Source organism: Phocoena sinus, chromosome 4 (genome assembly GCF_008692025.1).
Source record: "Phocoena sinus isolate mPhoSin1 chromosome 4, mPhoSin1.pri, whole genome shotgun sequence".
NCBI classification, from domain to species: domain Eukaryota; kingdom Metazoa; phylum Chordata; class Mammalia; order Artiodactyla; family Phocoenidae; genus Phocoena; species Phocoena sinus.
Window position 1 is genome coordinate 84128145 of NC_045766.1, and position 14670 is coordinate 84142814.

Sequence of the window (14670 nt, forward strand, 5' to 3'; positions counted from 1 at the left end):
GACCAGAAGGAAGGTTCTGGTGTGGTGGGGAGTTTGCCTGACATGCTGCCTGGAGTCCGCCGGTGTGCTGCTGCCCTCTACAGGCTCCAGGGAATAGTACACAGCCACCGAGGCTTGGAGAGACTTGCCCTCAGATGTGCTGTGCTTATATAATTCTTTTACACAGCCAAAGAAGGTATTTTTAATTAATTACTACAGGACTTGCTTTTTCCTCCTTAATAAAATATGAACTGCAAAAATAACTGCAAAATAACTGGAAAATAAAATAAAAGGGTCAAAATAACTGCACCTGTGCATGTCTAGATGTAGATTGCTGCCACGTTTTGGTGTTTCTCAGGTCTGGAAAAAGGAGTACAAGAGAACTATTAGAGAGTGAGATGGAAAATGAATTGTTTCTAAGGACAATGAGTGTCTCTCTGTTATCTGTGCAGTTGGGAAAGGGCCCAGTGGTCTAAGGACAAGTAAAGTGATATTAGGCAAATGAAGGGCTGAGCCCAAAGGTTGAGTTTTCAGTATTTTCTGTTTGTAGAAGTGGTTTCAGTGCCTCTGTGCTCTGAATGTTCTCCAGAGGTGACCCTTGAGACAACAAACAGGAGAATATGGTGCAAGATGTCAGTTAGAAAGCAGGATCAAATCTAGGGAAGGAAGCAAGGCCATTGATATAAAGAACAATACAACTTTTGCAAAGTTAAAAATAAAAGAGTAATGTTGGTGGGTTGACCACGTACTCACGTTTGAAAGAGGGTTTCCTTAATTCTCTGAAGCACACATCTGAAACTAGCCTAGGCCTTGTTTATGAGTATCAGAAATATTTATTTTTTCCGTTAAGTGATGTCTGTCAGTGTTTCATCCCGATATTTAAATGATTCATGAGGACCAGCCTAGCTTCAGCGGGCAAAGTGGTCCTACTCTTATCAAATGCACTTCATGGATTCAAAGGAAAAGCAGCCAGTCGATGTAGATTTCCCTGCTGCATAAAGAATAGGAAACTTAATTGGGATTCAGACTATAACTATTTTCAAAATATACTTTAATTTCAACTCAATTTCATTCCATCAACACACCTATATTGAATGACAGCTTTGTCTAAGCAACTCCGCTTAACGGTATACACTAGACAGCAAATCTGGGAGGGCAGAAACCAGGCTTGTTTTATTTCCTAGCCCATGCTGGCACATCATAAACACATAAGTATTTGTGAAATGAATACATGAATAAATGAATAGTGGGAGGGAAGGAAGAAGGAACGAATGGGTGAATACAGGGAGTTCAAAAATAGCTATGACAATTTTTTCACCCTCAGACAGTTTGCAGTCTCATAGACATGGAATTCACCTTGACTGTCAGCCTAATGTGGTCATCTCAGATTTAGTGAACCAAAGTTGTGGGAGTAGAGAAGTCAAGGAGGATGGGAGTCAGAAAGTAAACAACAGTCAGAATAAAAAGTGTTATGGTGATAGCAATGGAAATATAGATGTGCAAAATATGAAGGAAGCACAATTGTCAGGACTTGACAAACTGGCTTTAAGGCAGAGGAAGGTGTATGACCCTGAGGTTTCCAACCCGGTGACAAACCTGGTGACAGACAGCAGTGATAGAAATAGGGACCGTAGAGGAAGCGTTGGTTTCCATGGGGAAAAAATGAGTTGGGTTTTGGAAACTTTGATCTCGGATACTTCCCTACACTGAAAACCAGAAACAAGCTCCTTGAAGGTCCATGTAGACCCTCAAGATTTGGGGGTTTGTTCCTTAGTCACCCATTCAACAAAGGGTGGGTAAAGGAATCCAATTTGTTGCTTTTGTACTGGCTTCCTCCATCCTGAAAAATATGTCTGAAAGCTCTCCTTCTATTTTCATCTTTACCATGCCATCTCTGCCTCCTGCCCTCTGGAAAAGCAGATTTGATTTCACAACCTGTTGGACCAGAAACACAGCATGCTAATCATAATACCATATTCTGCAAGGGCAGATTTAACTACCCAGTACAGCAAATTTCAATACAAAAATTCTGTATAACAAGTCCATTGCCATGCTTAGAGAAACAAGGGAAACATGGGAACAGAGCTACTTACAACAAATTCTGTACCACACATATTCTCCTACCAAAAAAATGAAAGAAATTACTCTTTCTGTTCACCATACACATGATGATAAAAAAGGCACAGAACCAAGAAAATTGGGGGGGGGGATGTTCAGGATATGACAAGTAATCTAGTTGGGTTTGACTAGGGCCTAGGGTGCATGCAGCATAAGCTACGTATTTATTCATTTACATCAGTTGCATGGTTCTAGGGAGAGGAGCTGACTGATGGCTGAGCTGTTTTACTTCTTATTCCTGGTCCCAAACAATTAGTGACAATTACTTTCTTTTTTTTTTTTTTGACAATTACTTTCTAATTCCCTTCACCCATCTCTTTTCAAACACACAATCACACTCCCGTACTCCAGGATCATGTACTAAATCAAAAAACAAAGGGAATCTTAAGCTTCACGTGGGTAAAGAGTTGGAATAGAGGATCTCTGTGTGACACCTTCCTTCTTTACCTACTGGAGTCTAAGCTCTTCTTTTCACTTTCCATTTGCTGCTTTAACAAATCCTTTCATCACTACCCCTCTCACCTGTACAACCTGCAAATTTAGATCGTGATTTGAAATTATGTGTTGATCTAGAATAAAATCTAATAACAGCAAGAAAGTTGACTGTTACATAATGTGTTCCATGACTAGAAACTGAAAACTGGAAGGAACCTTTAAGGCCTTCTAATCCAAGCCCTTTATTTTACAGATGAGGAAACTGAAGCCCAGAGAGGTGAAGTGAGGTGCCCAAGGCCACACAGCAAGTTAGAGGCACAGCTAGTACCATAGCTCAAGTCTCCAGACTCCCAGTCCAGTGCTCCTCCCATTACTCCACGGGTCCTGTCTCTAAGCCTCCTGACAAATGCTAGAACGGTAAAACCTCCACTAGTATTTTTCCAGACCATGTTAAACTCTTAAGGGGGGAAAAAAGGATGCTTTCTTGGATAATGTCAGCCATACGTAGCTCAAGCTGTCTGAAGTTCTGGGACAGGGTCTTTTTATGCAGCCAACAGAGTCCAAATGTGGTGCTGTTTGCTTGGCCCATATGCTTTCATGTGTTCCCAGTTAGGCCATTACTGGAGGGAAAAAAACAAGAATCAGCTTGTTTTAAAACAAGGGACATACTGGACTCCCTCCCATCCCCCCTCAGAAAAAAAAAAAAATCAAGTTATCTTTAACAGATTCTAAAAATGCCTTTTCCCAAATATGCAGTCAGTTCCTTCAAAGGGCCCTTTGTTTATTTTCAGGAAGAAACCCAAGACAGCTGAAAACCAGAAGGCATCTGAGGAGAATGAGATTACTCAGCCGGGTGGATCCAGCGCCAAGCCGGGCCTTCCCTGCCTGAACTTTGAAGCTGTTTTGTCCCCAGGCCCAGCCCTCATCCACTCAACACATTCACTGACAAACTCTCACGCTCACACCGGGTCATCTGATTGTGAGTACACCACTTACACCACTAAGGTGATGGTGTCTTTGCGGTGCTGGGAGCAGGCTTCTCCCCCGGGTTCGGGCTTTTTTGCATTCAGAGCAAGCTGTTTCCGTTTGGTCTTCTAAAGTAGCCAAAGGTAACTTGCCACCATTTTGAGTCAGCCAACATCTATATTTTCAAAGCTAGAGTGTATTTCCAAACCAGGTGACCAGCCATTTGGCCTCAAAAGGCTGATTAATTACATCCATCACATTCTCTTTCATAACACTGACTCAAAATCAGAAGCCGTGTTGCTGTTTTCTAATTATTCTTTTGTCCCCATGATCTGGATAATGGTACTTCCACCATGACAAAATTGAACAACCAAATATGGACCTCAAAAGGAAACTTCCATTTTGAGATTACATAACACAAGTCAGCTTTGCATTAGTTATTGTAGCTTGGCTGAATTTCTGTCTTTCCAGTTTTTAATTTATTTTGAAGTGGTTAAAGGACAGCATAAATTTACAGAAGAAAAGAGAATGGCTTCCAAGAATTCAGAAGCCACCCAGACTTCACATAGCCAATAAGAATTTAGGTTAAAAATATTTTTTAATTAAAAAAACTGCCTATGGGCTAAATTTGGAAACGGGCAGCTTAATGAGATTGTCACTACTGAAATCACTCCGTTGCTGTTTGTTTTTGCTGTCTTCCCACTAATCCGAGAGTCGTCACTTCTTCAAATTCTATTTTAAGAAAGATGATAAATCACGTTTAGGAGGTATTTTCTGAAACATAACTCAATACTTCAGAGAGAAAGAAACACATGTGTTGACAATGGAAAGGAATGGAATCACTTGGAGTCCAATCGGAAAAGAATATTCCTTTTAGTCTTGGAGATACCCGACAACTATTCAGAACTGATCTCCACAGCGGATGTCAGGCAGAAAGCTGGTGTATTCATCTTTGGATTAAGATAAGACCAAGAAAGTTTTATTTTCAAAAAAGGACTCCATTTATCCTGTCCACAAAGCAAAAATTATTAATTAGGAAATGAGATTCTAAATCTCCTGTTGTTATTTTTCTGACAAAGCAAACGTAACTCCGCAAAAAGGGTGAGAGGTGAATGAGCCTGGGACATTCCATTCCCTACTTTCTTCATCATAATAGCCCCTGGTTAAAGGGACATGACCAAGGGGTTGGGGTTTGGGTGAAGGAGCCTTTTTCTACTCGTGACTGAGCTGAGACCACACTCCAGCTGTCACTAGAAAACGAAATGAGAAATAACAGGCTCCAAGTCTCTGCAGCCCATGTAAGTTGTACAGAGCTGCTGCTTCTATACAGAAACTTGGGGGTCAGAAGCAGGGACTGTGCTCAGTGGACCATCAAAATGGTAACATCCTTGGCCTTCTTGCCTGGCAGTCTCCGACCTAACAGTAATTACAGGAAGAACTGGAAAATAGCGTGGCACGGTGCCCATAGACATGTGCGTACCGTCCCTACCTACCAGGAAGGTAGCCTGCTCCTGTGGAGAAGGACCTGGAGCTCCTGCATGCAGACCTCCAATGCCTGGCTTTCTGCCACAGCTTATGGGGAAGATTACATAGAATGGCCTTAGCCCAGAAATCCCATTACAATAAAATGAATGTTTTGCTGAACAGAAAGAGCACTGGGCTCTGTGTATTATACTTTACCATAAGCATCATCTGACTAGGCCTTGGCGCTAGCTTGGAATATGTACAAGGCACAGCCCCTTGGTGACCCTGAGGAAGCCAGTGGATCCAAGCTCAGTAAGGTCTGAATACAGTTGGAAGGAGAACAAATAGGGAGGAGAAGCCTAATCTCCAGCTGTTCAGAAAGTCCTTCTGATTTTGCCATTAAGATGTATAAGTCTTCTCTGCGCCAACCTGTTGTTTAAATTGATTATACTTTTCTCCAAATATATTTGGATTGTAGTTTGTCCTGATTTGAGCCTACACTTAGAAGAAAATTGTTTTGAGGAAAGATTCACAGAAATCTGTCCATTTGGAGTTTGCTTGAGAGAAGACAGGAAAGAGGTTTATTTTAAGCTGTTAAGATTTTTGGATGCTCTTCTTGCATTCAAGTGGGTTTTTTTTTTTTTTTTTTTTTTTTTTTTACTTTCAAATGTCACTCTTACCGTAGATTAATTTAAAAGCCTAATTTCTTTAAGGTAAAATATTCAGTTTCTATTTAGAACTAACAGATTTGGGGCATTTAAAAATAGTGCCCTTGACTTGTTAGTATCTTTAACTTCAGAAATATTCCACCAGTATGTGGTGTTCCAAGCTTTCACAAGTGCCTGAATTTTTACAGCACCTTTTTATTTATCATGTGTTGTGCAAAATTATTCTAAGTCATGCCTTATTGTCCATTCCCCATCAGTCATAATTCTTCCCAATTTACAGATGAGAAAACTGAGAAAATTGACACCCAGATAGATGAATGCCGTGCTTAGTAGTTACCTCGTTCAGACACGGGGAGGGAGAGAGGGGGATGTCTGTGGATTTGCCCTCACTGTGAGCAGCCTGCATTCTCAGTTCTGAGCCCGGAGATGGCATTCCTGGCTCGAAACAGGCATCTTGAAAATGTTCAACTACTCATATTGGTGACGAGGTTATAGAACACAATGGGTAAGCATCCCCACGGAAGAAAAGTCAGCTCTGCATACGAACTGATCAGGGTGGGCAAGCCATGGCGTTGTTGCATCTGAAGCACACAGGCCGTGTTTTGGAGCAAAGAGAGCAAGTCCAACCCCTTAAATTCTCAGTTGGCTATTTAACCTACGAGCCACTTCAAATTCAGCAGAAGATCCCAGTAAAAGTCAAAGCAAGAGGGAATATGGCTGAGAAACGCTTTCCTCGGTGAAATGATGAGGTTAATACTGCTACTGAAATGTGTGCTGCTTTTCAGTGCACCCGCTACAATCACCTTTCAGCAATATTCCCCCATCACTCCTTAGCTTGTCACCTCGTCACCATTTCTAACAATCTCATGGTAAACAAACGCAGATGATGGGAGTGGAAGGCATTAGGATGAGTTTCGGAATGCAAAGGGTACCAAACCCCTAGGCGTTTGACAGAACAGTTCCCACTGCACAGGTTGAGGATGAGGCGAGCCAGGCTCTCCCTCTAAACACGTGACAGGACTAAAGCAAGTCAGGAGAGCAGACGAAGCTCTCCACGGGAAAACCTTTCTCGACAACTATCAAGCCGTAGCACATCACAGTCATGTACATGTGAAAGATGCTCCCATTTTGTTTTCCCCCAAATAAGGCTCCCACTGAGGGGAGAAGCGATTCTCCACCCGCATCCCACCCCCGCTGGCAGTCTCCCTGCTTTGGGCTGTAGAACCGCCTGAGTCCAATGCCTTTGTTTTGTTGGAAGCTGACATCCGTGGTTACTTACCTTCTCAGGTTTTGCACTGGCCTCATCAGATGGTCTCATTTTTTGTGTCCTTGCCAAGATGTGCTTACACATTAGCAGTTTTTATTTATTTTTCATTTAACCTTTACACATTACCAAACTGTTGTGAGGGTGGGTTTAACTTTAGCTCTGTAGGTAGCATGACCCTGCCGGGCTGAACGCTGTCGAGGAGTCGGGTAGGTCCATCCTTGGCTCTCTCTTGCCGTCCACCTTCATTGGCCTTCCCCCTCCCACCCCTTTGCCTCAGTCCCCAAGCCTGAAGATATCAGTACACTTGGTTCAGTGTGAACTTTTAAGCAATTTTTTTAGAGAACAAAACAAAGAGGATTTTTTATGGCAAACTCCATTAATGCCACATTAAGGCTGACATTTTAATTACCCCAAAGTCAGGAAATGCAAAGTTCAGGTTCCCACAGCAAAAGAAACTGTCCCCTTGAGTCCCAGCATTATAGCAGATTCTTTCATTCCCGGATTACACAACACCAGGCGTGGGGACATTGTTTTTCATCCACGTACGTGGAAAGGAGCACAGCTTTTATCCTTTGTTTTTTTCCTGTAACTACAGTTGAGGATATGGGTCTTTAGCTTCCCTTCCCAAACCATCTATATGTATTATCCTGGAACGGAAGACGATTAGAGCTCTACATGTGCGCACGGACAGAATTAAAGTTGCTGTGGGAACATTAACTCTGATTTCCGGACTTCCGTGCCAGTCACATTTAAACCATAATGTTGTAATTTTTGGCATGTAATAAATGTGCATTTCATGTACACAGACAGAAAGAAGCATAAAATGTATTTTAAAGAGCAATTAATTACTAACTTTGTGATTAAAAAACATTTGGTGCATGTTCCTTCCCATTTAGCATCAGCTGCTGGTCTTAGCCAGGCCTAATAGATGACATACTGTGTCTCATCCTGCATCTCAGATGTACTTACTGTATGTTCCTGTTCTTCTAGATAATTAATTCCCTTAGTAAAGCTGTAGGGGGAAAAGAAAATGGAAGGAATATGCAAGCATGTAAATAGGGTAAAGGATATTTTGAAGGAAATGATTCATTTCTGCAAATAAACCTTAGTCCCTGATAAAGAGCCAGAAATCTGCTAAGTGGGTGTAGACAGAGGTTTCTGGCCACCTTAGAGCATCTGGTCCAGGGCCATCAGAACGACTTCAAAGCAGATTTCCCCCTGAATTCTGGGCATGCCCAGTGGGGGAGTGATTTTACTCTGTAATAGCTCTTCAGGCTTAAGGCTTAAAAAGTTGTCTTACTCTGTAACAGCTTTTCAGTTTATATTCAAACTGGAAAAGAAAAGTTGTAGGGACTCACGTAAAATAGAGGTTTTTCCAAAGAATCCCTGAATTACAGAGCAGTGTTTTTAATTCCTTTAGATTTGAATCTGGTTGACCTATTTGTGTTAGAGAGGGAAGTGTTTCAAAAATAACTGTTTGAACAAGTTTGTTAGTAAAAAGGATTAGTAGCAATACTCTAAGGTACAGTGTTTAAGAACACAAATACTTGAAGGTTTATTTGAAACTGGGTGAGATAGAATTTTTACTGAAGGGATGTGTCATCTAAATGCTCAGGTCAAGCTTTAAGGGGAACATGCTTATAGAGAATTTGAACCTCTGTACTTGCTATTTCTTCATTATCTCTTCTGTTGTGTATTCCTTTTGTTTAGCTTGGTTGTGTGTAGTATCTAACCTTTAAGAAAAAGACTTCAGTTTTACAGGGCTCTGATTGCTTTTACTTGGGCTGTCTGTACGTGTGAATGCATGTCTGTATGAGTGAAAACTGCTCAAGCAAGTTTGAAGGTCTCTTTGGCAAATTCGACTGCGTGTTCAGAAAGTTTCCAATCAGAAAGCTGATTCAGTGTAAAACCTTCCAAAAACTTCCTGAGGCACCTGTTCGCATGAAAAGATTGGATTTCTGCTGGAGGTGCTCAGAAGGCAGTGTTTATAACTGAAGATCTCTGTTTGGAGTGCCAAAAAATGAAAAACATTTTCGCCCCAAAAAAAACCTCCATAAATGTTCAAAATGTATCATCAAACAAAAGCTTCATTTGGATTCAAATGCATGTATCTCAGCAGATGTGTCTAAGCTAACTGGAATCCCACAGGAGCAGCTGAACTGGATTTTGGTATGTCTTGATAACTGAAAGAGTTATTCTTAGACTTTGGAAGGACAAAAATGGTCCATCTGTGAAGAACTGTAATAGAGACATGACAAAAAACAGCATCCTCTGAAAGAGTTTATTTATGGAATTTAGGACAAGTTGGACAATCCTGAAAACACTTTGGGGTCACACTATTTGCAGAAGAAATAGAGTCAAAATGGGATGAAATAAGCCACTACAGATAGTTATTATCCTATGGCTTGCTATTAATTTTCTCATAGATTCCATACCAGTTAAACGGTAAACAGAGCATCTTTGATGTAACTAAACGCTCTCATTGTCCCCAGAGTGTCTCACATTCCTCTTTATTCTACTTCCTATAAAGAATTATATATTTACCTTTTCATTGCTAACAGTTTAATCTTGTTTTCCTGCTATTTCATTAACCAAGTAAACCTCTTACTTATTAAGTGTGGATTCATTTCTTTAAAGATTGTCTTTCCCTTTTTAAAAGTCACTTTTCTTTTCCTGAGTTAATTGATACATAATCTCTTTAGAATTATTTTTATTACCTTTGATACCCTCTTATTTAGAGGTTTCAGTGTTAATCCCACACTTATACATTAGAAGGCCAGTTAATTTTTTTTATTTGCTCTAATTTCCTAGAGTTTCCACTTAATATATCTGGGGACACATTTATTTTTAAAAATCATATGTCTTGAAGTTTCATGTCACAATCTACCTCTTTTTATGAAAGTGTTTCTCTTTTTAATAAAAATTGTCCTCTCCCTACAATGCTAATGTAACTGGACATCTTCCATAGCCACTTGACTCAGTAACTTCCGGAAGTCACTCTTAACCTTGTTCACTCATGCCTTTCTCCATTTAGCCATGCATCAAATGCTGTTGAACCCCTGCATCTGTGCCAAGACCTCAGCTAGGACCAGGGGTGAAGATACAAACAAAATACCGTCCCCACACTTTAGGAACTCATGGTGTTCCCACACACTTTCCCCAACTTTTAAACCTGTAAAAGGGGACATAAAAATGTGGTATGAAAATGTCTGATGATGCGCAAAAAGCTCCCAACCTCCTGAAGCAGTGGAAAGGGCTTCGCAGGGGAGGTGTCATTAGACCTGGACCAGGAAGGAATAGGTGTGTGTAAAGCTGAAGAGGGAAGAAACAGCCTTCCAGGCAGAAGGAACAGAAAACAGAGCAGTTCAGTTACCAGACTCAGACCTTCTTACGGTTTGCCTCATTTTAATATAAGCTCACAGAACAGTTTGCATTTGGGTAACATTGCCTGTCACTAAAAGTCAGCTGGGCTGAGCTACATGTCCCTTTAGAGACATTTGTTTTCCAAATAAATAATAAAGCAAGACAGCACTTATTTTCTAATGGGAAAAGTGCCTTTCTTTGCATGAGGTCAGTAGATGTAGGAAAGTATTAAGAAAAATCTAGTGATAATTTATTGATGAATCGTTCAAAATAACTTTTCTTATTGAGAGGTTCATTCCTGGAGCCACAGAGTCACCTGTAAGGGCCGTGCTGGAACTCTGTCATTGACTCCTGGTCCCTCCAGATTCTAGCCATCAGTCTTCTTATGAAATCCTCCCAGGTCCCTTGGGAAATCTGGTCTCATGGCCCATTGCTTTGAGTCACACCATGCCGTGTTACTCTGCCAGATATTGCATGAACGTGCTTACGATTGTCCACGTATAATTGCTAAGGCTGATGGCTGACCTTCAGGGCTCTATTCTTCGTCTTTCCATGTCATGTCTTGCTGAAGCACGTCTTTAATTCTTATCTGCAGCTGCTGGTGATAGTCTCATATGTGCTTCCTTCACTCGTGGCAAATTTCGTTATATGAAATTAGTGTTCCTCCATATCTGTCAGGGCTTCTCACTCCCTGACTTTAAAAAAAACAAAACAAAAAAAAAAAACGTGTGCTACTGCCTTCAGAGAAGGATCATTTGATCGAGAGCATGCATGAAGATTCTAGAAGTTTCAAGTCAGATCCTTCCACCAATCACTTCATACCAGGTACTGTAGTGAAACCTCTTATTGCCACGTGCTGAATAAGCATGTCTGCTTTTTTTTTTGCTTTTTTTTTTTTTTTTGCTTTTCTTCTGCTCCTACATCTACTGTTCTCTCTAAGGAACGTGTGCAGTTAGAACTTTTCATCAGCATTGAAAGAGATTAAAGTTTAGCTGGTTTAAACCTATTATTATGTACATGGGGAAACTTAGGCCCAAAGAGAACAAGGGTCATACCAAAAGGTTCTCAGCATAGTGAGTGGAAGAGCCAAAAATAGAACCTTGCTCCCTCCATCCCCACCATACTTTGCTGCCTGTTATTGCGTCTGGTTCATTCTCTGAACCAGAAGGAGTCAGGACTATTTATCCATCAGTTTACTGAATGCTTTCCGTGTAGACGACCAAGCCTAGGTATTGTACAGGATGCAGTTTTCTGAACTGGAGCCCTGTGCTCAGAGACTTAGAGTCGCGTGGAGAAGATCAGATACATGCACAACCAACTGCCCTGCAGGGTGGTTAAAGCTACGTCCCTGTTTACCCGGATACACAAGAGCATCGATTGACTCGATTCACTGGCTTGGCAACCATGTGTAGAGTATATCTTAGATGTCTGGCACTACACTGAGTTCTGCAGGGGTAGAAACTGGGAGACAAACAGACCCTGCCACCAAGAATTCTAAGACTTAGTACATGCCCTCAAATCACCATTATCTTAGATAGAAGTTAGAAAGTTCATAAAATACATTATAATCCAGTTAACATTAACATCCAGTTCAGTTTATCAGGAAAGGTTCCATTTGAGGTCTCTTGAAGGATGAACAGAATTTCATTGGAGGTTAGGCATTAGGGTAAGGTATAAGGTGTTTGTATTCTGGGACAAAACTGTGGAAAAGTTTTAAGTAGGGGTTGCCATGATCTGGACTTTGCTTTGGGAAGATCTAATCTAGCAACAGGGATGTGGAACATGCTTGGATGTGGAAGGGGGTGATGAGGGAGAGGACAGAGCCCAGGAAGCCTTGTCAGTTGTTCAGATTATTGGTAACCTGAGGAGGCTGGTGATGGGGATGGGGAAGATCCAGGTTCAACAGACGTGGTGGATGAGGATGGGCAGCTCCAGGAGCTGACAGAGTGTTAGGTAAGAGAGAGGAAATCATCAAAGATAATTCCAAGATATCAAAGAGAGAAGGTGAAAAGGAAATAATGAGAGGAACAGAATACAATTCAGTTTTGTACAATGCGGAGTATGAGATACCAGAGGTAGACCCTGTGCAGACAACTAACATTGAGTTATAAATAGGGTACTGGAGTAAAGCAGGATGACTTGAAATTATGGCTAGCAAATGCTTTGGCCAAGAGGGGCATACTTTAAGCCATGAATGTAGGAGTAAATTCAAAGAAGATTTTTGTTGAGAGAAAAAAAGGAAAATAGAACCTTGGGAAATATTTATATTGAGTGACAAGAAAGAGAAAGAAAATGAAGAACCAACAAAGGAGGGAAAGAAAAGATGGTCTAATATGTAGGAGGAAAAGCAGGACAGTGCAGAGAGACCAGCAGGGAGAGGAAAGGTAGAAGGTAGGCAGTGCGGGTACTGCAGCCTCCCAGAGGCTGTCGAGAGCACAGAGTCCGATGCATCACGCAGACACCTTAGAAAAGGGTTCAGGAGCACACAGAATGAATGGAACACCAACAGTAATGAACCAGTTTTTTTTAAGTTTAATACTTTAAAAAGAAATAATGAACAGGTAATGCAAAAGCAGGGTGGTGAATATCTTTACGATACAGCAGCCCTAAGCCCATTTATAGACTGAAGAATAAAAACCAGTTTTAAGGGAGACTCAACAATTAAATAGGCAAGGTGAGAGAATTAGATCTCTCATTTTACAGGGCAATTAGGATGATAAATATATGTAAAGGAAATTTGAAATCACTACCCAAGCCCAAAGGATCAGTAATTTTATTATATTAGTTCTTTCTGTACTTCTTCCCGACATTGGTTTCTCTTCCCTGTAGCTAATAAGAACCAGTGTCTTGCAAAAATTGTTACATCCTCTTCGGATGACTTCACAAATGTTCACTAACCCTCAGTAATCTCTGAGCATTAGGTAGAGGACAGATATTACAGACTTTGAGCCTTTAACTTTTCTAAAAAATTTTAAAACAAGTTATTTCAAAGCATAATCCATTTTTTTTTAAATGCCACATTCTGTGACTTTCTTTCATGATAGATCCAATTCAAGTAGTTGCTAATAACAAGCCTATATGTTGTTCTCATGTACTCCTGCATTGTCACAAGACATCAAGTTCATTATTTATGGGGCATTTTTAACTTGTTTATTTAGTCTGTATTGTTCTCCTTGATGGTTAAACACATCCCTAAGGCCACAGTCCCCTGGATACACAGTATCTGCAATTACTCCTACTTCAGGGTGGTGCTCTGGAACCAACTAAATGAAATGTTATTTTGCTCTGCTATTAAATTACTGTAAAACTAAATAAGAAAATTATTTTCTCACTGCTAGAAATTATACGAACAACCACATGGAGGAATTTTGAATACGAGTTTTTATAATTTCACAGGGAACAATGAATTCATAGTTGACGTCAAAATGGACCTTGAGGAGGTTTTCCTTTCCTCTCCAACTCCAAAAAAGAATTTCCTCCGACTCATTTATCCTCAGTGGTTTTAGCTAGGTTCGTGTTATCCATTTTATGCCAAGATCTCACACAGTATTAGATGAGGGCATGCATAATTTTTAAGAAAGCTTGGTGAACACCACGTGAAGAATTTCAAGAAGTGGTAACTAAATTAACTTTGTCATTCAGTTTTCTGCTGTAATGATTTCCTTTCCTGTATAATCACTTATTGTCTCTTTACCTTATATCTCAACCGGTACTTGGATATAAAGGAGTTAATGAAAGAAAGGTGTATATAAATTTGAGCTACAGAGTGTAATCCCATGTCTCATGGAAAATGCACATGCAAATTCTGAACTTCAACCATGAGAAGTTAACCCCATGGAAAAGGAATATATCTTTTTTTTCAGGGAAATATTGTAGGTCTCTCCAGGCAGGCCTGAATATTTTTTTCCAATTTTAAGAACGCCCCACTAAATGTAGCCTGTTCCATTTTATTCCTGACATTAGGTCCCAGAGGAGTGATTGGATCCTAGGCTCCTGAAGCAACCTCATAATCCTTGGCTGACATGCTGAGTGGCACTACCCAGCAGACATGGTGTCCTTGCATAGTGGCACAGGCAGAGACTTTAAGCAGAGTGTAACCCCTCCCTCCAGAGGAGGAATTCCTGAGCTGGAGGCCTTAAACTCCACTGGCACCGTGACTGGGCCTCCCTCTCAGAGTCTATGAACTTCCTGAGAAGATAGGCACACGCGGACGCATGCCGATGTGCGGGCTCTTCTTGGACACGAGTGTATAACTTTGCTTAGATTGGGGTCAGAGAACTAAAAGAAGGAAGGAGCCACTTCCCCAGGACAAATCCCAGTCAGAATCTACATCCTCAAACCTGGCCCCCAAGAGTAAACCAAGAAGCAAAGGAGGGAAAGTCCGATGTGGACTGACTCCTGAAGCTCTTT

General features: G+C 40.9%; 1 protein-coding gene across 24 annotated transcripts in view; it reads left to right on the forward strand.

Annotated features, from left to right (window-relative positions):
• The window catches only part of ZBTB20 (zinc finger and BTB domain containing 20), an 806470-nt gene that overhangs the window by 759074 nt on the left and 32726 nt on the right, over nucleotides 1–14670 (forward strand). For 13 of the 24 annotated variants that reach the window (XM_032629540.1, XM_032629541.1, XM_032629542.1 and 10 more), the window contains 2 exons: nucleotides 2786–2949; nucleotides 3324–3511. The exons of 1 other annotated variant lie outside the window; for it this stretch is intronic. In XM_032629540.1, coding sequence (XP_032485431.1) covers nucleotides 2939–2949; nucleotides 3324–3511 — 199 coding nt within the window. In that variant the 5' untranslated portion in view covers nucleotides 2786–2938. The remainder of the gene's footprint in view (nucleotides 1–2785; nucleotides 2950–3323; nucleotides 3512–14670) is intronic. 10 more of the 24 variants (XM_032629554.1, XM_032629555.1, XM_032629563.1 and 7 more) reach the window with 2 other exon arrangements.